The 24,596-nt window shown below is 41.8% G+C and overlaps 1 protein-coding gene and 1 pseudogene across 1 annotated transcript; one reads left to right on the top strand and one right to left on the bottom strand.

The window, feature by feature from the left end:
• Positions 1-3,829: 3,829 nt before the first annotated feature.
• Positions 3,830-6,693, bottom strand: LOC118802708. The gene is made up of 4 exons (XM_036563163.1): positions 6,484-6,693; positions 5,638-6,265; positions 5,089-5,513; positions 3,830-4,972 (listed from the first exon to the last, which is right to left on the bottom strand). Exons 1-4 carry the CDS (start codon positions 6,691-6,693, stop codon positions 3,830-3,832), a joined length of 2,406 nt encoding a protein of 801 aa, XP_036419056.1.
• A 4,827-nt stretch (positions 6,694-11,520) lies between these two features.
• On the top strand, positions 11,521-24,313 carry LOC118802707 (annotated as a pseudogene).
• The last annotated feature ends 283 nt before the right edge of the window (positions 24,314-24,596 follow it).

The raw sequence follows: 24,596 nt of genomic DNA, 5'->3' as shown, positions 1-24,596 counted from the left end.
GAAGGATAAGCGGTTTAGTAACTGTGAGTGTGTGCATGTATGTGTGTGTGTGTGTGTGTGTGTGTGTGTGTGTGTGTGTGTGTGTGTGTGAGATGGCATTAAAGTGCCACAATACAACACACCTACCTTGTATCTACACTCTTTGTCCATTTTATCAGCTCTACTTGCCATATAGGAGCACTTCGTAGTTCTACAGTTACAGACTGTAGTCCATCTGTTTCTCTGCATACTTTGTTACCCTGTTCTTCAACAGTCAGGACCTCCACAGGACCCACACAGAGCAGGTACTATTTGGGTGGCGAATCAGTCTCAGCACTGCAGTGACATTGATGTGGTGGTGTGTTAGTGTGTCTTGTGCTGGTACGAGTGGATCAGACACAGCAGTGTTGCTGTAGTTTTTAAACACTGTGTCCACTCACTGTCCACTCTATTAGACACTCCTACCTTGTTGGTCCACCTTGTCAGAGGTCAGAGACAGTAGCTCATCTGTTTCTGCACAATTTGTGTTGGTCATCCTGTAGTCCTTCATCAGCAGTCACAGGGTGCTGTTTTGGTTCTCAGTCCAGCAGTGACACTGAGGTGTATAAAAACTCCAGCAGCATGTTGTGTCGGATCCACTTGCACCAGTGCAACACACACTAACACACCATCACACAAATAATGCCTGCTCTGTGGTGGTCCTGTGGGTGCTCCTATATGGTCAGTGGAGCTGATAAAATGGACAGTAACTGTAGAAACAAGGAGATGGACTTAATGAAGGAGCTGGTCAGTGTTTATTTACTTTTAAATAGAAAATATTCTTCTACAGTATAGAAAAGAAAGTTTATACAGTTGTGAGATTTAATAGAGACTCTACAGGCATAATATCAGAAAATACTATGTGAAAGTGTGAAAGGCTTAATTTGTCTAAAAAGATTAATCATCAGGTTTTGGTATACAAATCACTGCGTTACACATTCCATTATTTTAGGCTTACCTGTAAACATATGTCATCCATGACAACAAGCTGATTTTGGATTTTTCAAAAAAGATCCCACTCTCAGAGTCCGGCTGTATTTCTTGGCTCTGTGACTTTTATGCTGGCATTCCCTGTAAAAGCATGAGAAAAAAGTGGAAACCAAAAATATAGTGGCCTATAAGGTGTAACCATCATCTATCTGTGTTTTAATTTTAGTTCATTTAAAACTGGCTTTTGCATTTCAATTCAAAGTAGTACAATATAGCTACCTTGTAATATGAGGGTATTTACTGATTTTTTTTTCAAATGATCCAAAATCTATTACAAAAATAAAAAAGAACCGTAGCCTTCCAATGAATTTTCTGTGTCAATGTTCATTTAGTGAGTCAATGTTCATCTAGTATATAAGTAATATTAAAACAAGATAAAGTAATATTAAAAACACAAGGCCATGTGAAGTATTACTTAATATCTTGACTACATCTCGGGCACTTGACACTCTTTGCTAGTAGCTTTCTTTTTTGAAGCTATTTGATGAACTTAATGTTTCTTTTGCCAAGGACATGAATTAGAAGGTGTAATAATTGTCTGATTAAGTGCATTGTCTCTGTAACGCAAAACAGCTAACGCAATCAAAAAAAAAAAACTGGATACTAAGAAGTGGGAAAGAAGTGTGTGTACCACCGACATCATGAGGGAGAGTGCAAATACCATAAATACATAAATATAAATTCGTGGAATTGCTCCTACTTTAGACGTTTTTACAAACTGGGATAACAGCAAAGACATTCAAGTCCCACCTGAGCTTCATATTCGATTTGAGAGACAGCCCGTCACTGTTTTTACTGTTTCAAAACCAGGTAGGTTAACTAAGATTTGCACAATACCAAACTGTTAGCATTTCTGTAGGGCTGATAACCTATAGATTTTATGGATTTTTTTGAGTGAGTTTCCTGTGGATTGGGCTGGCAGGGTTGGGCGGTGGGGGAAATTCTATAGTAACGTTATCTGTAGTATTTTTAAAGTAATATTACAGTATTTCTTTAAAATCCTATGAATGAGTACCATTAAATGAGTACATGCATTTTTGGAGTCAATCCGTAAGTGGCACTTGGGTCCACAGTATTCTTTTTTTTCATTTAGAAATACAGGCAAGAATACATACATCAATTTAATACAAAAAAAAACAAAAAAACTTTCATTGTAAGTGAAATATAATATACAAAAACACAACAGAAGCTGAGATTGAGAGCTGGTAAGTTCTGGTATATGCTCTCATTCAGCATTGATCATCAATTGGTAACTTCTGACTTTATCAGTCTAGCTCAGGGGTCAGCAGCACACAGCTCTTTTACTGCCCTGTTGTGGCTCCACAGCAGAAATAGAATTTAATGAAAAAATAAAAAATCTTCCTTTGCAGTAAAATAAAGCTCTGCTGATTGTTCTAACACAGTTTTAACAATAAATGGTCTTAAACGCTGGAGTTAATGATAACTGCTAATTCACCCTTTAACCCTGAAGATTGGTGTTTAGACTGCTGGTCACCATAGCAACACAGACAAAAATCTTGCCTAGCTAGTAGCTGACGAAAAGGCAAAGAGAAAGATTTAAGACGAACACTGATAATTTGGAGATGAATGGACTTATTTGAGTTTATAATCACTCCAGCTGGTTTCCTGACACGTTTAATCTGCAACGAGAATCTGTCAAACACTAAAAAGTCACAAGGCTGAAGTCGCCATTCGCCAGCATCTTGTTCGAATTTTCCTGTTCCACCTTAAATGGTGTCTGAGACGCTAGAATGTAACTTCTGCACCATTTAAGGAGGAATGGGAAAATTCGAACAAGAAGCTGGTGAATGAGAAGCGACTTCAGCCTTTATAAAAAGTAAAATGTTGAGAGACATTTTACCAGAAACTGCTCTACTTTTGAGGAAAAGTTTTGTGCCGGAGAATAAAAAGCAGCTATAACTGAGCTAAAGCTTAAAGCACAGCAATGTAAGTCTAGATTTTCATTTATATTATATTTTTTAACTTGCACTACTACATTAGCATATACTGAGGCATATTTACAGCCAAGATAGTAGAATAGACATAAAATGTTGTGGCTCCCAAGGTGGTTTGATTTTTGTTGAAAGGACAAAATGGTTCTTTTTAATATTTGGGTTGGCGACCCCTGTGCTAGTCTAATAAGGGCAGAATGTAGTCCTGTTATAGAGAATATTGAATAAAGATTAGAAAAAGAGAGCCTGTTAACAGTATCAGACTCTCTGTCAAATTGCTTTGCTGTCAAATTCTTCACCTGGTTGCTTTGCATAGACCAGTTATTAGCTACCTAGGTAGCTGCTCTCCCTCACCTGCAATCATCTGAGAGCACACGGAAGACTCATTACCGGACCAGAGTGTTTTTAGTCAGTGAAAGCTGGAGTGGCAGCAGTAGTAAGAAAACTTTAGGTTACGAACATAACCCCGGTTCTCTGATAGCATGAGTGAGGTATCTCACTATGGGTACGCCCCTCTGCATAGTCCTCAGAAGCACTTGTATCAATACACCAGCCCCTATTGGCTGGCAGCCGGGACGTGCGCGTCAGGGAGGAGCCGCCCCTCCTCCGTATTTAAGGGCTGACACAACATCACTTTGTTATTCAAAATGAGCACAACTCTTCCTCGATTCACGCAAGGACGGTGGTCTGCTGAGATACCTCACTCATGCTATCAGAGAACCGGGGTTACGTTCGTAACCTAAAGTTCTCTTTCAAGCATTTGTTTCGGTATCTCACTATGGGATATACCGACTCCCGTATTGCCAGACAAGCTCACATCGGAAAACCGGCCGCCCCAAGCCATGTAAGTCTGCCCCTTCAGAGAGGAATCATTCCCTGGCCGGTGGGTCCCGCCCCTCAGGCGGGCATACACTAAGCACAGTATGCACCAAGGTAGGCGCAGTAACATCCAGCCTGTAAAACCGGATAAAGGTATGAGGCGAGGCCCAGTTAGCTGCAGCACAAATCTCCTGAACAGAAACGCCCTGAAACAGGGCCCAGGATGTTGCCATTCCCCTCGTGGAATGTGCCCTCAAGCCAGTGGGAGGCTGCATGCTTTTGCTGGAGTAAGCTAAAGCTATAGCCCCCACTATCCAGTGGGACAGGCGCTGTTTAGTGATGGGCTTCCCAAGGTGAAGTCTTGCCCAGGATACAAACAGCTGATCAGTTTTCTTAAACTCCTCAGTCCTGTTCAGATAAATGCGCAGCGCGCGCACCGGACATAGCAGGTGTAAACGCCGCTGCTCATCAGAGGCAAACGGTGGGCGGTAAAAAGCCGTCAGCACAAGATGGGGAAACACCGCTGACGAATCGACAATTTTGGGGATAAAGGCAGGGTTAGGTTTCAATATGACCTGAAGATCCGCCGGTGCAAACTGAGTGCAGGTTGGGTGAACCGAAAACGCATGGATTTCACTGACCCGTTTCGCTGATGCTAGCGCCAATAAAAGGGCTGTCTTCATTGATAATGTTTTGAGATCCACGTCATGTAGAGGCTCAAAAGGGGGGTATGCTAGAGCCTCCAACACCAATGACAGATCCCACGAAGGAGTGAGTGACTTGGATACAGGGCGGAGCCGGCGCGCTCCCTTCATAAAACGGCATATCAGGGGGTGCTGTCCCACTATTGTGCCATCGAAGCCCACATGGCAGGAGGATATTGCAGCCAAATACACTTTAATAGTGGAAAAGGCTTTTCCCTTCTCCAAGAGCTCCTGTAAGAAGGACAAAATCACAGGGATAGAGCACTGAAAAGGCACCGCCTGTGATTTCGCACACCACTCCTCAAAAACTCGCCACTTATGCCCGTAAAGCGTTCGAGTAGATGAGGCCCTGGCACTCTGAATCGTCGCTATAACGTTATCGGGCAAACCTACGGTAGTTAGGTTGGACCTTTCACGGGTCAAGCCCAAAGAGCTAGACGCTCTGGATGAGGGCAAAAGATTTCCCCTTGCGCTTGTGATAGGAGATCTCTGTGTAGTGGGAGGGGCCAGGGCTGTCCGCACAGCAACTGGTCTATCTCCGCCACCCACTGCTTCTCCAGCCAGTTTGGGGCTATCAGAATTAGTGACAGCCCCTCTTGTCTCACCCTGGTCAGAGTTGGTGGTATCAGCGCCAATGGCGGAAACGCATACAGGAGGACGCACGGCCACGGGTGTGCTAGCGCGTTCACTCCCATCGGCGCATCCTGGTCGTTCAGAGAGAAGAACGACGGGCACTGAGCATTTTCTCTGGTGGCGAATAGATCTACGGCAGCTTTCCCGAAGATCTGATACACTACGTCTCTATGTAGCTGCCATTCCCCATAGCGAGGATTGCCCCTCGACAGCAGATCCGCACCCCGATTCAAAACACTGGGTACGTGAGTGGCTTTCAGAGACAGAAAGTGCACTCCACTCCACACAATCAGTAGGTGTGCCAACGTGTGCAACTGCCGAGATCGCAGGCCTCCCTGTCGGTTTATGTAAGCCACCACCGTAGTATTGTCCGTTCGGACAAGAACATGATGGCCAGCTAGATAAGGGAGAAATAGTTTCAGAGCCAGGAAAACTGCCAATAGCTCCAGGTATGTGGGCCGATCGTAAGTGTGGGTCCCACACTCCATTCACTGATCTGCCCTCGTGGGTGGCCCCCCAACCCGAGAGGGATGCATCCGATGTGACCATCTTTCTGGCCAGGATGGTGCCCATCGGAACTCCCCTTGTCAGGAAGGCCGGCTGTCTCCACTGGCGCAGTGCCAACGCGCAGTCTACTGAAATCAAAACTCGGCGGTGGCTGTGACGTAACTGGTTCAGTCTGAGGGAGGCCACCCAACATTGAAACTCTCTCATGTACAGGCGGCCGAACTGCACAGCGACTAAAACCATGCCATTAATCACAGAAGTCTGAGACATAGCCTGAAAGTGACGTAGTTCCCCCTCTGAAAGTGGGCTAGACACGTCTGAAAAACTCTCACCCTCTCCAAAGATAGTCGTGCCCTGAACGAAACTGAGTCCAGGCTCAACCCTATGAAAGAGATGGTCTGAGTGGGAGTTAAAACGCTCTTGGTGATATTCACCCGAAAGCCCAGTGGCCTCCGTGAGTAGTCTGGTGTGCTCTCGCGCTTCCTGCTCTGACTGGGCAGCTAAGAGCCAGTCTTCTATGTATGTGGCCAGATGAATGCCCTTCCTCCTGAGCGGCGCAACGGCCGCTTTGGTACATTTCACAAACACCCGGGGGCTCAGTGAAAGTCCGAACGGAAGAACAAGATGTTCGTAGGTCACGCCCTGAAAAACGAATCTCAGGAACTTTTTGTGAGGGGGGTATATGGGGATGTGAAAATAGGCGTCCTGTAGATCGACTGAACCAATCACCTGGTCTTACAAAATGCAACAGGGCTGTGTGTGTCAGCATCCTGAACTTGAACTGTCTGAGGTGCCTGTTTAGAGCACGCAGATCCAGAATTGTTCTTAAACCTCCTCCCTTTTTTGGGACCAGAATGTACCTTGAGTAGAAACCGCACATGCTCTCTTTGGGAGGCACAATTCTTATTGCTCCTTTTCTCATCAATGAGGATATTTCCTCTTGAAGAACACGAGCTGATGCGCCCAGAGCTTTTGAGAACAGTATTCCCCTGAATTGCGGTGGAACGATGGCAAATTGGAGTCTGTACCCCTTGTCTATCATTCTCCACACCCATTTTGAGGTCACGCATGCGTGCCATGCCTCTCTCTTTACAGCGGGCGGCGTTAAGGGGCGCTCCACTGACACCGATGGTGCATGTACACCATCTGCTGGTGTAAGCGGGAGCTGTGCCCTGGCCATCCAGGTGCTTATGTGACCTTTTTTGTGGGCAGAAATATTTTTGTTTAACACCGTGTCTGAAATGTTTTGCAACATGGTATGAGCACTGTGTTTTAACACTGCATGTGTCTGTAACATATGTGATAGCACCCTCGGCTGCAAGCCTGGATGCACTGCGGGGAACACTTTTATTAAAGAACACTGGTGTGTGCTTTTGGAATTTGGTGGAATTAAAGGAACAGCCACCTGAACACTTTCTTTGCTGGGCTGTGCGAACTGAGCACCAGCTGGGGCTCAGCACGCCTGAACTGCAACTCTTGGGGGGATGGAGAAACCAGCATCTGGCCATCCTGGTTGCTCCCTTCCCACGGCTGTGCACTAGGTAGCACAGCGCTTTTTCTTCCCACCCTGAGTGGAGGCCTGGGTTGGTTGACTCCTCTGCGTCAAGGTAGGAAGAGGGGGGTTCTTGGACCAAGCAGCTCTTGCATCGAGGGACTTGGGCTGTGCAGGAGGTCCCGTTTGTGTCATGGGACGCTTAGGGATCCTGAAGGCAGGAGGTGGGCAGGCCACTGCCTGAGCAAAGGTCTGGTGAGGAGCAGCAGATGGGGTCATGTGTGTCTTCCTGGGGAGACATATCTGCAAAGCTTCGCCTTCCCTTTTCTTCTCTTCACAGCGCTGTTGCATGGCGGCGACAGCAGAACCAAACAGGCCCTGGGGGCCACTGGAACATCCAGAAGCTGAACCTTCTCCTTGTGAGAAAGGCTAGAAAGATTGAGCCACCGGGCCCTCTCCTGTGCCACCATGATACCCATTGCTCTGCCAGAGGCTTGGACAGCACATCTGTGTAGTCGAAGGCAGAGGTCAGTCACAACGCAGATCTCATCCCAGCGGCTTGAGTCTGGTTTGGCAGTCATCTCCTCCTGCAGCTCAGCCTGGTATGCCATGAGCATGGATGAGGCATTGAGGGCTCTGACGGCTGTAGCAACCGAACGATATGACTTTTCAGTCATGGAGGACTAGAAGCCATCAGATTTGGAGGGGAATGTAGGGCTGGCACCAGTCATGGTTTTCTGCCCTGGGTGCAGGTGGAAGGCCACTATGGACTCTTCCTTCCATATCCACACAATCTAGCACTGACCCTCTCTGAATGGCAGAGAATGGTTTATTCCAGGCGCGAGTTACTTCCTCCTTGCATTCAGGGAACACTGGTAGGAGTTGTCTCGCTGTTCGCTTGGCTCTGGGTAGCCGTTTCCCTTCATAACGGGAGCTGGTAGTCTCTGCCAGGACGCTGGGCCACGGAATGCCCAAGCGCTCTGCTGCGCGTTTGCACACATCCTGCAGATCCACGCTGAGGGGCGGTGAGTCGGCATCGCTGCCGTCCACTCCCACGGTGTTCGGTTGGGTAGCCTGGGCTGACGGGATGAAAGTGGACTCATCGCAGTCCTCTTCCTCAGAAAAAAGCCCCTCAGACTCACCCAGTGAGTCAGACTCGCTGTCCATGACCGCGGAGATCCACTGTATGGCTGTGAGGCCACTGAAGTCATCCATTAGTGGCTCAGCTTCATCAAGCTAATCGCCCCAGCTCGCGCTGGCAGGCGCCTCAGAGTCCTCCGCACCCGGGGTCGCTGAACTTGGTGTAGTTCCCAACAGCGGGTCTTGGTCAGGCAGTCTAGCTGAGGGAGAGGCGTGCACAATGCTCACAGAAGTCGGGTGAGGTTAGTGCCGCTTGGGCATGTTGCAGCCCGAGGCACGCAGCACATCTGGTGTGAGTGTCCGTGCCTGAAATCTTACTGCCGCATGGGCACACTCGCGGAGGGGGTTTCTCCTCCACCTTGGAGCTAGAAGCACCCGTGGGCGCTTCCGCCATTGCGAGTTAACAAGGGAGAAGTTTTTTACAAAACTTTAGCTAGGTGGGTATAGCCACCAATGCTAGCCGAAAGTCAGCTAGCAACTGATTAGCTCGCTACTTGTTTGGAGACAACGTAGTGACCAGGTCCGCTGTTTGGAGACAGCCGAACCGTGTTAGCTTCGAGCCTCTTCCTATGGTGAAGGAATGAGGTTAACACCACCGCACAAGCAGGCAAGTTAGCGCCTGGCGACCGAGTTGTTAGCTCAGGCTGTGGACAGTTAAGCTAAGCGCCCAGGTGTGGTCGCGTCGAAGCTGAGCTTCTGAGTGAAGTGAGAAGAGGTTTTTGAATAACAAAGTGACGTTGCGTCAGCCCTTAAATACGGAGGAGGGGCGGCTCCTTACTGACGCGCACGTCCCGGCTGCCAGCCAATAGGGGCTGGTGTATTGATACAAGTGCTTCTGAGGACTACGCAGAGGGGCATACCCATAGTGAGATACTGAAACGAATGCTTGAAAGAGAACTTTTCATCAAGAGATTGTTTCAAGGGCAGTGAAAAGGCATGTGAAATGGCAAGTGTGACGTAAGAAAGCAATGCGTGAGAGTTGGCAGCCCTGCTTCTAAAACGAACCATAATCAAGTCTGTAGGTTAGTCATAACATAGCACTCTTAGGTGACTGATGCCTGATTCACACTTGCTACCTTTGACTGACGTGAGCGATGCAACTGATAATACAATTAGCCACTCTGCTCAATAAAATATAATTTTTAAAACAGCATGGTACATTTGTTTAGCCTCAACAGCATTCTGATTTGCAATGGGCTAAAGCCTGATAGACCAACCGGGAAATCTATGTGCAGTACAACAAGTATTTTGTTTAATAACATTCATTAATTAAAGAACTTGTGAAAACGTTTTATTCGGTTTTCTGTTCAGTTATCAGTGATTTTCACGGCTTATTTCAATGTAAAATTAATTCCTAGTCGATTCTCAAAATATCACTCAACTTCAATGTAGCATCTGGGATGCTCTGCTGTTTCGTTTGCGCAGCCTGTGTAAAAGCGCTGACATGTTAAAATGAGTACCGAAGTGGGAAACTAAGCCGTCCCTCGTCACTCATGACTACCCAGAGGAAGAATGTGTAAATCAGGCCTCAGTCACTGTAAACTGCAAAACAATAACATACTCATCTTTTTCAGTTCACACAACAAAACATTCAAATAATTACCTTAGTACTGAATGACCCAAATGCATCACTCATAGTGTTACATAATAATAATACTACTAATAATAATAATAATAATAACAACAATAGGTTATATTTACAACCTTTTTTCAAACTCAGGGTTGCTTAATTTTGTTTATTTTGAATTGTTTCAGGTTTGTCCATCAACTCAGGGAAGAAAGCTGTGAAGCAAGTGGCTGCAAATGCTGATAAACGTGCTAGCAGTTCCTGTATTTTTGAGAGAAGTGTGTTTATTTAGTCATCATCGGCAATAGTGGCCAGTTACATCTAGGATCACTTTATTAATTCCATGTCATGTGCATGTCCATCTAAGAAACATAGTATGCATAATTCACTTTTCACTTTTCATAATTCACGTTTCCCACATTATAGCGAAAACGCCAAGACTTTTTTATTTACAGCCCTAAACTATACTGTCACCCACATACATATATATATATATATATATATATATATATATATATATATATATATATATATATATACTACTGTTGTAGTACGTAATATGTTACTGGTACGATGCACTACAGCCTAGCAGCCATTTGTATATGTTTCTGACAGGTGAACAACAGTGAGCCGAAGTGTGAAGTGTGCCTGACAGAAGAAACCGTACATGCTGGCAAAAGGGGTTAAACATATGCTGAAAACAAAGGCACAAGCTAGTCTTTAATAACATCAAGTCTCCTCCTCTCACATGGCTTCTTGTTAAAATATTTCTCAGTGCTCATCTGTTATGCAAATATTACATTAATCAGTAATGTAAGCACAACTAGGCCTTCTTTCAAACTAAGAGAAAGCATGTTCAGCCAGGAAAAATATGCTAGTTACGTGTAGTTAGATTACTTTATGCAAGAGTTGCTGTTGCTGTTCACTCTCCCGCTGTCACCTTCTCTCTCTGTCTCTCCCTCTTTCCCCCTCCTCTGACCTGAGCTGCATAGCACTCATATTCAAACATTTTTTCTAAGCGAACAAATAGAAAAAAAACAAAAAAACTTTTTTTTAAATGGTCAAAATACACTTTGGCATTATCTATATACCTTGGTGCTCCATCAAATAATAACCTATGGGTGGGAAACACTATAATTCATTCTCTTGTTGAAGATTAAGATATAGTGCACAAATGTCCATATAAAAAGGAAACAATTCTTTGCTGAACTATAGCTGGATGAATTCTGGAAATCTTAATAGTATAATTATAAAGCATTCAAAAGATTAATGTTTGAATGCTTTCTGTTTATGTCTTGTACTAGTTAAGGAGCATCATTCCTTAACCACTCAACCTGCAGAACAGCTGAAGAAAGTTCAAACCCAGAAGACAGTGACGTGAAACAGAATAGGAGAACAAGTGGTATTTGTGTTGAGAGAACATGTTAACTTAATCTGCCTTTTGAGTTACAAGGAAGCCAATAGCTTTGAGTAGGAATTACTATATGTGCTTGTTTTGCATGTTTAATCATGCTGGAAATAACAAATAACAGATCCTAGGAGTTAAGACCGGGGGCCTCATTTATAAAATGTACTTGAAATTCATCCTAAATATTTTCATTATGACATTATGTAAGCAAAACTTACTTTTTCTGGTTTGACTTTCAAGATGCTCCTACAGTCCAGTCTGCACTACGAAACGCTAAACAGACTGTAGAGATGCAGGTGAAGATAATTAGTCTGGAAGAAAAGGTAGCATCCTTAGTAGAAGAAAGAAATTATCTTTGTGAGAGGCTTGAAGACAGTAAGTATGCAAACTATTTAAATTATTGCTTCAAAATGTGAAAAGTTCATATTAACTTTTGTTGAACACAGTTCTAGAGGATGTTACAGTGTACTGCTACTGCAATAAATTAGTAAAGGTAGAATCGTTGGCTCAGTTATACAGAATTCAAGTACATATCAAAAAAAGTTAACTTTACAAGGCAACTGGTATGGCTAAATTTATTAGAGCATTTTTTTTAAATTGTTGTATTATTACTGTCATTGCTAAAAAAATGTGCTATTATAAATATATAAGTATAAGTATATATCTCATATCTTATCTATATATCTTTGGTTGAGTAAATATACAACATAGGAAGGTATGAATGTTTGGTTTAAGTTAATTTTTAAGTGATTTAATGTCTTTGTTTAAGCTGGAAGTCACTGCTGGACCAATACTGTGTTCAGGTGTATTCGCAAGTTGAAAGTCAGTACATTCCAGTGCTTCAGCTCAGAAGAAATGGAGGAGCCTGATAAGACACTCGAATGTCAAAATGGGTCAGAATGCACATCCTCAAAACTGCTCAAAAACGGACGTAAACCAATCTGCGGATGAGCAAAAAGAAAACAATAGAACATGTTATTGCAGAAAATAAATGATTAATAATTTTTAAAAAATAATTTTCTGTTACCAAGTGTACAGCGGCTTTAATTATATTTTTCCATCTATTCCATTGCAGATTTCTGAGATTGTATGAGTTGTATGTGAACAAAGGAATAGAGCATAGAACTGGGATCTCCAGTGTAGATGGTTGGTTTGACAAAATCCCAATGTTGTTTAATTGCTTTCTGTCATAGCTCTTAAACTGAAGCTAGATGATTTGCATCAACTCCAGAGATCTGCAGCACCTGAGCCAACAACGCTTCAGATGTCTGTAGCACCTCAGAGTACTCCAAACTCTACAGACTCATCAGAGTCTTCTGATTCAGAGGATTCAGAGGCCTCACTCAAAAAGAAGTAGCAAAAGAAAAAGAAATCAAGGAAATCAAAGACTGATTATCTTAGCTGAGGTATGTTAACATTGCCAATAACTGAGCTATAACCAGAGGCGGGTAGTTTAGAAAGATTCAGAAAAAAAGATTTTGTTCTGATCACTTGGATTTGTTAAGTAGCCCAGCAGGTAGTCAGAGGCGTACTGCAGGACACGCGTGGACAGAAACACAATCATTAACCAGGCTGCTATAGCCGAGTTGGCAGCAGCTAATCCTGAAATGTTCCATGCCCTTAGGGTTAATTTAAAAAAAGGTAGCAACTTGCAAAAGTTTGTTAAGCTTTGTGAAGACTTGTGTTTATTGAGCCGAACCTTGTGTTTATTGAGCCGACTTGTGTTTTTATTTTTTTGTGCTTTAATTGCATAAAGATAGCTTTTTTATACTTGAGAATTATTAGAAGGATTAGCAGTAGTTTCTTGTTTAAAGATGGATATTCTCGTATACATTCATAATTGTATGTGTTCTGAAAGACATAAAAAATAAAAAGTAAAAAATGTTACATTGTCTCACATAGTTTGTTTTTACCTCATGTTTTGTGACTTAAGAAGCATATTTGGAAATTGAGTTTTAGCAAATGCTCTTTGTTGATAAACACATTCAAACAAATGTTAACAATTATTTGTGCACACTGTAAATTAATGATATATCTATATATTAACAGTTGACTTATAAATGTATCTTATGTCATCACTTTACTTGGTGGGGCACATTATCATTTGTAAATACATTAACTAATGACCTGTAGATGTATTAAGTAATGACTTAGAAATGCGTAATTACATCTTGAATTTTGGCATCATCATTGAGTTATTGATTAAGTATTTTTTAATGAACATGGCCATCAGTAAAGTCAAGAACAATTAGAAAAAAGGCCTGAAACTGAACTCTTGTCACTGCCATGCACCAGATATGATTTGGGTGATGGACAGTTCTCATAATGACATGTTTAAAATATCTGGAACACAGGCTGAAAACACCAACTAAAAATATCCAGCAAGCAGTATTCCTATAATTAGAAACTGACCATTGATGAAGGGTCAAAGGAGACAGACACCAACTTTGCATGGCAAGACAAGGTACCAACAAGGCAGGTGTGTACTGAAGTTGCCAGGAAGCGTGTACGGTGTTTAAAAACTCCAGCAGTACTGCTGTCCCTGATACACTTATACCAGCACAATACTACTGTCATTGCTGAGCTGAGACTGGATGACTACCCAGCAGTGACTATGTTGTTAGAATTTTTTTTCACCATGGATGAAGGGTGAGAGCAGTGGTTCCCACCCCTGGTCCAGGAGTACCCCCTGCTCTGCACATTTAAGGGTTTTCCCAGATCTAACCAGCTTGTTACTCCAGGACCAGGGCTGGGAATTACAGGATGACTGACTCCAACTCTGCATGGGAAAAGATGAGCTACAGTCTCTAACTGTACACCAGAACAGTACCAACAAGGTAGGTGTGTAAAATGGAAACTAGATTACAACTAAGAAAATCAAGAAAATAGTACCACCTGTTTCAGAAAAGGCCAAATTACAACATAATTTATGAGTATGTTGTGGATGTATGTGCAACTTCGAAGAGAAAATATTATTTGAATATATTTTTGCATTTTTGGTCCCTTTTTTTAAAGTCACAACTTATAACAGATTCTATATGAAACATGAGTGCCAAATTTAGAGATATTTTTATTGAACTGAACCAAGAAAGCTGTGACTATGTAAGAGTGTTAATTAATGTGCTCAGTAGCACCTATAAAGTCAAGAGTGACCTCTTGAAAAAGATCCAAAACTCTTAATTATAATAATCTTAATCATCCCTGATGACCCCAGCCTATAATTTTGCCTACATCAATGCACAACGATATATAACTCACATAGTATCCAAATAGATCCTACTTTGAATAATAGAATAACTCAGTGTTAATTAAGTGTTAATTAACAGATGAGTTAACAAGATATTGATACTTGACGTTTGCCATTATTAATGGCTATTTATATATGACTAGTCATTAATGTATATGCTTCATTATTTCCTTATACATTGAGCTTTAGTTTACACATTAATTCACCATGATGAACTCATTAGTTACATATTAATATATACTTATTTGTGCACCAGTATTATAAAATGTTACGAAGCTAATTATACCTTTAAAGTTACATATTTACACCTGTATGTTCCCAGTTAGGTGTAATGTATTTGTGAATGAATGAATGAATGAATGAATAGGTAAATAATTATGTAAGCAAATTTTAATTTAAAAAATCATAAATAAAACAACAGGTCTCCAAACACTATTTGCCTGTGACAAGGAAAAAAACCCTACGAGCAAGAAAAAAACCTTTTGAGGAACCTTGACACAAAGAAAAAAAATCCTCCTCTTGTCAACAATGGACAGCAAAACAAAAATACAAGAGAAAAATGTATAAGACTATAAGATTTTACAATTAATATATTAATTACTTATAATAACAACTTAAATTAAGTAAACTTGTCATTGGACAGAACTAATTGGATTAATTAATGACAACCGATGACTACTGTTAGAGGCCTATCAGAGTAAAGATGAGAAACAGCTCAATGAAAATCAGTCACTGTAATCACTGAATACCAGTGACTAGTGTTAGGAGCATATTACAGTGAAAAAACTATGAACATCAAAGACTACTGTTACTTAATCCCTGTGCTGCTCACATACTGTGGTTGGGTGATGAGGTAGTCCAGGATCCAGTTTGATAGATGGTGATCCGCCCCTGCGTTCTCCAGCTTGTCCCTTAGGAACCCAGGCTGTATGGTGTTAAAAGCACCAACTTTGTGTAGGAGGTGGATATTGGCATCACCCACTCTGATGCAAGGTTGGTAGGTGAGCCCATAGACCTTACTAGAAGGCAGAGATGGACAAGAACCAGCCTCTCTAATGTCTTCCTCAGGTGCAATGTCAGTGCCACCAGCCTGTAGCTGCTGAGTGATCAAATCTTTTAAAAATAGATTGAGGTTTACGTCGGAGCAATGAAGAAGACAGAATATTAAAGCTCTTGAAGATGTATTTAATTCAGAGGGGATGTTAAGCTTTGAAAATTTAGTAATAACCTTCAATATACCAATATTTTCCTTCTTTCTATATTTACAACTATGTTCAGCCCTTAAAGCATATGGAGTTCCATGGGGAACAAGCCTCAAGCCACATCTGATTTATAGCTGGGTCATTAATGCGCCACCATGAGGTCTTGTATCAACTATATATTCTCATCTCACTGAAATATTGTATAATAAACTCCCAATTCAGTCTATCTGTTAATGCAATTGATCGGAACATCGTATGGGGAAATATGTTTCATGCATCAAAGAACCCCAATCATCAACTGATCCATTTTAAATAATGTCATAAGTTATATTGGACACCTCGGAAACTTTTTTGCACATGGTGTGAGAATGTGGGGATGTTAATGACTTACAGGGCAGATAATATGGTTACTACCATATTATCTGCCCTGGTTGGACAAGAAATTCCTGTGGATCCAGCTGTATTATCGCTAACCGACAACTCCTTAAATTTAACAGGGAAACAAAGGAAAATATGGCTTGCTGGTTTTACATCGGCTACAAAAAAATTGTACAGAGGTGGCTTCACCCACATAATCTAAGTGTACGACATTGGCTATTTCAACTGCATGACATAGTTATGTTAGAATTGGCCACAGCTAGGATTAATACAGTTAAAACATCTACTCTCGCAACATGGAAACAGATTTGTTGTGGTGTGACAAAAAGATTGGAACAATGCTATGAGTTACATCTTATAGGCTAACATTCTTTTCTCTCTTTTTTCATTTTATTTTTGGAATATCATCCTTTTCATTAAATCTTTAGTAAATAGTTCAAAAATTATGTACAGAAAATGGGGATGGATAGACCAGGATAGACCGGGGAGGGATAGGGTGGGAAAGGGAGTTGTTTTTGATTTCCTTCAGTTCTGTAATGTTGTGATAAAGAGCTGCTTGATTAACAGGAAACAAATAAAAAATTGATCACAATAGATTGAGGTTGTTCACCCACGTTTGGTCCCCTACAGACTGGGAGTCAGGCCTCTTGTGGCCAGTGATTGTTTTAATGTAAGGTTGATAAAACTGGGCTGGACTGGTGTGATCAAACTTTCTAGCTCTTGTAAGGACTCGAGCTGCAGCATTCTGGACAAACTGAAGCTTGTTGAGGAACATCCAGACAGTGTTAATTTAGATTTTAAATTTTTAGTTTGTTTCTAGCAACTTTTGGATCAAGAAGAACTTCTGTTTTGTCTGAGTTGAGTAGGAGAAAGTTATTTGACACCAAGCTTTTTACGTGTTTTACACCATTCTCAATCTTATTAAGTTGAAAATAATCTCATTTAGACAATACATAAAATTTTGTGTCATTAGCGTAGCAGTGTTAATTTTCACCATGTTTACTGATAATGGTACCCAGTGGTAGAACATATGTAATGTAAATGTAAACAGAGGTCCTAAAACAGAGCCTTGTGGAACACCATATTTTAGGAAGAACAACTGATTTGCTGTTTACATTCACAAATTGATAGCTGTCATGTATTCGGCCAGCCAGCCACAGAATTACGATTCCCAGAATCCTCTGCCTGCTCACGTGAGTCCGGGAAGATCATCAGCAGCCTATCACCGCTCTAGTTCTCCTGAATATTGATAATTTTCACCTGTATGTTTTCTCACATGACCTGCTTAGTTAGTATATTAGCTCGGGCTATAGTTAGGTTCATTGCGAGGTATTGCTTTCCTAGTGAAACTAATGAGCGTTCTTTCTGATTTGATCTCCCGTGTTTTTGACCTTGTGTTTGGACTCTTCTGGAGTTTGGTTTCTCGTTCTCTCTGATTTTCGGATTTGCCCTTTTGATACTGTTGCCTGGTCTGTTGGATATTCGGTTTTTGACTTTTGCCTGTGTTTTGGACTCTGATCTGCCTTGCCCTATTTTGTTATGATCGCCTTCTGTGTTTTGTTGCTAACTTTGGAACTGACCCATGCCTGTGTACTGACGACGATATATATGTCTAAATCCCCAAGTAAAGCTTCTTCACTGTTTTGCATCCATGAGGGTCTGCTTACTGGTTGCATGTTACAATAGCGATCAGTCAGATCTGAACCAGGAAAAAGCCTGTCTTGTAGGATAGAGTGGTCTATTGTATTAAATGCTCACTAAGATCAAGCAAAACCAGCAAAGATATGTTTCCTTTCCTTTAAGCTCAAAATGAAGATTCAAATTCAATACTGTGATTTTAATTTGCCATTTGATACTACTAGTGATATTTCATTTACACAAAGATTTACATGCTTTATGAGTAGCTTTAATAAATATATATTCAGAACTGAACATTTATGCTTAATGCCATTATGCCATATTTGTGTCAAAATGATCATTAGAATGTATTTGATCTCTTAAGCATTTTCACTCTCTAAAAATGCATTTAATTGAATTATCAAAGAGAACACCAAGGTAGAAAGATGGCAAAATTCAAATATAAATAGGGGACTGCTCCTCTTCTCCTTGCAATTGCATATTCCCAGCTATTGTGCTCATTTTGTGGCAAAATGCCTTTGAAAATGCTTTAGACCCGATTGCATTTTCATTTTCATGGACTTCTCAACCTATTAACCATCCTGTCAGGGCAGAGCCAACAGGATGCTTAGTGGAAAAGGGTTTATCTGAAAACATGGTGGCCAATCTTTCTTTAGAATATGAAGTGAAACAGCAATATATCATTTTGTGATGATTACATTGTCGGAGAATCCTTAATAAAGCATGTGGCAGATTTTTCTGTTTTAATCAGTTGGTTGGAAATGTTTGTCATTGTTAGCCAGAGGTGTAAGTAACGAATAACATTTACTCTCATTACTATACTTGACTACAATTTTCCCTGTAATGGTACTTTTTGGAGTAGTATTAAATCAAAGTAGTTTTACTCTTGCTTGAGTTCATTTTTAATTAAATACGTTTACTTAGCTACTTTAATTTTTAATAACATTACAGAGTAAAAATAAATTCTGAGCATATAAGCTTATAAACCAATAAGAACAAAGCACGGTTAAATTTAAAAGATTCACCAATCAAAAACAGCAGCTCCGGCAGGAAACAGAGAGGTCCAGTTTAGTGGAGAAGGAGAGAGGAGGACTTAATCAGCACACACGAGGAACAAACCACATTCAAATGGTCATCTGTGTTCATTTTCACATAAACTAAAGAAAATAGCGTTATAATCAGCAGCCAAACACGAAACCTGTGGAGAACTCTGCTTTCACAACTCGACTCCAGTCTGAAGCAGCATTTGCAGAACTAGCTGATTCAAGCTAGACAGATACTGTGTTTATGGTTTTCTTCTTTTATAATGTTTCTGTTCTACTTTAGTTAGCAGGTGTCGTCCACAGCTTTCTGCCTTGGTGTTTGTCTTTAACTGTGAGAGGCTCTTTAGATGTTTAACTGTCAAATGAATAATGTCTGATTCTGTATGAAGTAATCAGCATGATTACTAGTGAAATATATTACAGTAAAAAAGTAAAAGCTGGGTAAATTGCTGATGTTGCTGCTCATTTTAATGGTGGAAATGTTCTGAACAGATATCAGTGAAAATATACAGTTTGAAGGCTGTGAATGTGTTTACTATCTGTAGAGGTTCACTGTCCGTAGAGTCCAGGGAGCTGTTGGGCAGCAGCACTACAGTAACAGTACTTGTACCTAAGTACCTTTCAGTACTTTTTACACCCCTGCTGTTAGCCTACCATCAGCTACAGATGAGGCAGATAGAGATTAATCCAGCATCAAGGACATCTTCTAATGTACACAGTGAGCATCAGATGTGAATGTATTGCTGTGTTCCACTTTATCTGTTACCAAAAATGTGCTTATAAAATTATTGTAAATCACACAAGAACCTAGTTAAAATGGCTGAGTTGGCAACAGCCGCAGTACCGTGTCGGTACTGTGTAATATTCAATCGAATTCAGCTAGGGGGTCTCTTTTTAAAAACTAATATTACAAAAATTGCTGGTATATGCATGTGACATAGTGAGCTGGATCATGTAAAATCAGCAGATGGGGCTTGTTTATGTAATGTACTGTTAGCTAGCATTAACAATGGCTTCATCCCTCTGCAATTCATGTAGTGTATTAGCAGGTGAGGTGATGGCAGAGGAATATATCCACCTTTGATGCTCACTTTGTAAAATATATCCTTACATGGCATTAACTGAAATCTCTATGGCTGGCCTCACTTTCAGACACCGTTCTCATTTTATGAAATGAGGCTGAAGTTAGCTTCTTTTTCGAATTTTCCATTCCATCTGTAACATTTAGTCACATTGAAGCACAAGAATGTAACTGCTGCACTGTTTAAGGTGGACTGGAAAATTTGAAAAAGAAGCTGGAGAGAAGAAAGCCAAGTTTAGCCTTGTTTTATCAGATGAGACTGATAAACTAGAAAACTTGACTACATGTTTACTAATGTAAGAGCAGCTATAAATTCTTCGGCTGCCACATTTTCATTTTAAAGTCTTTTGCTGAGCAGGCTGACAGGATGACTGATAGGTTGGCAGGTCCACAAAAAAGAAAATGCATTCTGGTCAAATGCACTTTCAAAGGCATATTGCCACAGAATGAGCACGGCAGGTGAGAATGTAAATCTATGTAAATGCAAAGAGGAGTAAAATGCGACAACTTATTAAAAATGAAACATCTAGAACACTCCCACCAAGCGATTTTGCTGAAAAACCTGTTAATGTTCTGCTCGTTGATGGTGAGCTGAGCAGGGGGCAGAGGTGAGAGATCCAGGGTGGGAGAGGAGGGTGGATGACTGAGAGAGAAAGGCTGAAGAATGTCTTTTGTGCATTCAAACCTGCAGGAAAACTCATTCAGGTCAAAGGTAAGCCGGCAGTCATTCAGGAGAGGGGGAGTCTTTTTCACTTTGTAGTGGGTAATCTCTTGAAAGCCCTTCCAGTCTAATGTTAGGTTGTTAGCAGCAATGTGGCTTTTCTGAGTATTTCTTATTTGCTGCTTTAACCCCTTTCTCCAGGTTGTACTTGACCTTCTAATAGAGAATTCTGTCCCCACTCCCGAATGCTGCATCCTTTTCCCTCCAAAGCTGAGGGAAGCAGAGAACCATAATTTATTGTTGCTGTATTTATTTAGTTGTAATTTATGTTCATCGCCATGCTATCATGTAAAGCGGACTATACATCCTCCAAATCTAGTCACTTTATCAGAAACCTCCCAGATCTATCAACGTCTATCAAATGTCCGTCTGAACCTCCCGAATCAGATATTATGACTGAGTGCTTAGAGAACAATTTCTAAATTGACTAAGAACCAAACCACTACTGAACCCTACAGCAGCAATGAATTTCTTTAATAATGGAATTGAAACAATCAGGCAAAAAATTCAAAATGCACAGTTAACCTCTACAAACCTGCTGCCCTACAAAGCTAATCCACATCTTGAGTACACTGTAAATACTGCAGAGGGGCTGGAATCATATACTTAACTTTAACAGATTGAGCTAATTACAATTATTTCTTCCTCCAAATCTTCTACTTGTGTATTAGATTCAAACCCTGCAAGGTTACTTAAAGAAGTTTTGCCAGAAATAACCAATCCTCTTCTTTCAATAAAAACTCCTCTTTTAGCCTAGTAATTAGACCTCTGATGAAGAAACCTAATCTTGATCCTTGCAAGCTATCAAATTATAGACCTATCTTAAATCTTCCCCTTATATCAAAGATTTTGGAAAAGGCTGTGGCACAACAACTAAGTTCCTATTTGCATAGGAATCACATACATGAAAAAATTCAGTCTGGATTTAGGATTCATCATAGTACAGAGACAGCATTATTCTCTGACAAAGAACATATATCTTTGCTGGGTCTCTTTGATCTCAGCATTTGATATGATAGACCACTCTGTTTTACTAGATAGGCAAGAAAACCTCATAGGAATTACAGAAATAGCCCTTTCCTGGTTCAGATCTTACCTGACTGATTGCTATCAGTTTGTGAATGTAAATGGTGAGTCTTCTTTTCTTACAAAAGTATGGTGTTCCACAAGGCTCTGTTTAGGACCTCTATTATTCACATTATATATGCTACCACTGGGTACCATTATTAGTAAACACGGCATCAATTTCCACTGCTACACTGATGACACACAGTTGTATATATGGAACAAACCAATTTAACCCTCATGTGGTATTCGGGTCTGTGGGACCCATTTTCAATGTTTACCTAAAGAAAGAATGATGCGATTTATTATTATTTCAACCTCAGATTTACTGGCCTTTACTTATTTTCTGTGAAGAATATATAAAATAACACATTTTCAGTGACTTCACACTGTACACCCCCTTACACATTTATATCACATGTGGTGTTTGGGTGAACCCATAGGGAATAAAAGTGTGGAGGTGCTGTGTCCCTTCACTCTGTTCTCCTCCTACATGGCCTGCTGTTAGTGTGTGTGTGTGTCTGTGTGTGTATGTGTTTGTATATGTGTGCATGTGTGTGAGGGTGGACAACATGGACAGGCTGCTGACTGGCTACAGCTGCTAAAGGAGAACCCTATGCTGGCCAACTGATATTTTAAACATCTGGTATTTTTACATAAATTGTTATGGCTGTATTGATTTCAAAAAACAATAATACAGTGGATACACCAGACCCACGGAGTAACAAAAACATGAACACCACACAAGGGTTAATAAGATTGAGGACTGTGTAAAATACATAAAAGACTGGATGCCGAGTGACTTCATCCTGCTCAACTGAGACAAAAGAGAGGTTCTTTTTCTTGGTCCAAAAGCTGCTAGACTGTCTAATTTAATGCTTAAGCAAAATAGTTTCTTAGTTGCATCAAGTACATCTGTAAAAAAACTTGGTGTCAAGATTGATCCCATTCTGTCCTTCAATTCACATATAATAAATATTACTAGAATAGCTATCCTCTGTCTTTGCAATATTGACAAATTAAGAAATGCATTGTCTCTACAGGATGCAGAAAAGCTAGTTCATGCATTTATTACCTCAATGTTGGATAACTGTAATGCCCTGCTGTCTGGATGTTCCAGCAAAAGCCTCAACAAACTTCAGTTAGCCTAGAATGAGTCCTTCGAAGAACTAGAAAGTCTGACCATATCAGACCAGTTTTATCACACCTGCACTGGTTGTCAGTTAAATTGCGCATTACATACAAAATTATTTTACTAGCATATAAAGCTCTAAATGGCCTCGTTCCTCAGTACCAGAGTGAACTTATTGTGAACCATCATGCCTACTTAGATCACAAGATGCTGGCTTACTATTAGTACCTAGAATTAATAAAGTTACATCAGGTGATACATACACAGCTGTAAGGGTCCAGTCGGCCCCGCCTGCTGCCAGCAGAGGGCGACGTCAGCAAGCTGTCCAGCCTGCGCCGCCAGCTGCCAGCAGAGGGCGACGGCAGCAAGCTGTCCAGCCCGCGCCACCAGCTGCCAGCAGAGGGCGACGGCGGCAAGGGGCCATAACTTCAGGGAACTCCAATACCCAGAAGCCCTCGGGCTGATTAGGTCCAACTCAACAAACCTGCGGACTCCTCTAAACAGTGGCGTTTGTCACACCTTTGTAGAGGGGTGACCGGTACTGTACTTATATGTATGTATATATAGTAAGAAATAGAAAAGGTGTTTGCTCCACCAAGAGCCCTTCATTTTTACAGGGGAGGTGTATTTCGTTTTCTCTTTTTTTATTTCGCCTTTCTAGTTCAACCTTTGTTTGAGCACGCTGGTTTCAGTGTCTCTTTTGTTTGACGTTTCCCACCTTTTCATTTCCCACTTTCCTTTTAGGTGCTTTACCCATTGTCACTGGTGCATCCCAGTGGCACAGCGGTAACGCCACGGACTGCTGAGCAGTACAGCGGCGGTTTGAGCCTGGCTCTGCGTCACCTCAGTCACAACATTCCAGCACGCACGCTCCATTGCCACTATAAATTTATTTAGTCTTTTTTTTTAACTGGTTTTCATTTCTGCACTTGGGTCCACCTCCCCACTGTCCCGTAACAGAAAGGTGAGACCACCATGGACCCAGCAGAATTGGATCCCATTAAATCTGCCCTGCAAAATCAGGGTGCCGTTATTGGTTGAGCATGAGCAGCTGTTACAAGACATGATGCAGCAGCTGACCCTTCTGGTCAGGGCACAGACCGAGGGGGGTTCAGCCTGCCAGTGCTGTTGCTGCTGCCCCTGCTCCTGCCTTAGCTTCCACTCCACCCCCCCCGATGATCTGAACCCCATCCGGGGTGATGCTCTGGTGGCCAATCCAGAGAGATATGCTGGGGACCCAAAAATCTGTAGAGGATTTCTCTTGCAGTGTTCTCTGGTGTTTGAGCAGCAACCCTCCCGGTTCCCCACAGAGACGTCCAAAGTGGCTTACATGATCTCGCTACTGACCGGTAGGGCTTTGGCTTGGGCCACCTCACTGTGGGAGCAGAGATCTCCTGATACTGCCTCGGGAGAGAGTTTTGTCAAGGCCATGCGGGCGACCTTTCATAACCCCATCGGGGGTAGGGAGGCGCGCCCCGCCTCCTTGCCCTCTCCCAAGGAGCCTGTTCAGTGGCGGATTATGCCATTGAATTCCATACCCTGGCTGCTGAGTGTGGCTGGAATGAGGAGGCACTAATTGCTGTCTTCCATCAAGGACTTAACGGGAGGCTCAAGGATGAACTAGCCACCCGGGAGCTGCTCTCCACGTTAGAAGGTCTCTACGACTTATGCATCCGCCTGGATACCCGCATGCATCTTTGACTGGAGAGGCGGTTCCTGCGATCCTGCCTCCCATCCCCCCTGGTGCCCCTCTCCAGCTGGGCCACCACCTAGTGGGGACCTGCCCGAGCCTATGCAACTGGGTAATGCTGGCCTGACTAATCGTGGTCCTGGACCTTAATCATTCGAGGCCAGCTGCC

The sequence above is a fragment of the Colossoma macropomum genome, unplaced genomic scaffold (assembly GCF_904425465.1).
Source record: "Colossoma macropomum unplaced genomic scaffold, Colossoma_macropomum, whole genome shotgun sequence".
Classification (NCBI taxonomy): Eukaryota; Metazoa; Chordata; class Actinopteri; order Characiformes; family Serrasalmidae; genus Colossoma; species Colossoma macropomum.
The sequence above is the reverse complement of the archived record's forward strand: the minus strand, read 5'-3'. Positions and strand labels throughout refer to the sequence as shown.

Bases quoted from the DNA above. Each gene is read 5' to 3' on its own strand.
- LOC118802708 (XM_036563163.1), bottom strand. From the start codon at position 6,693: ATGCGTGACCTCAAAATGGGTGTGGAGAATGATAGACAAGGGGTACAG. The intron at 5,514-5,637 runs GTTGGGGGGCCA...TCCCTTATCTAG, and splicing joins ATCGGATGCATCCCTCTCGG to CTGGCCATCATGTTCTTGTC. The intron at 4,973-5,088 runs GTGAGACAAGAG...CCCACTACACAG, and splicing joins TACCACCAACTCTGACCAGG to AGATCTCCTATCACAAGCGC.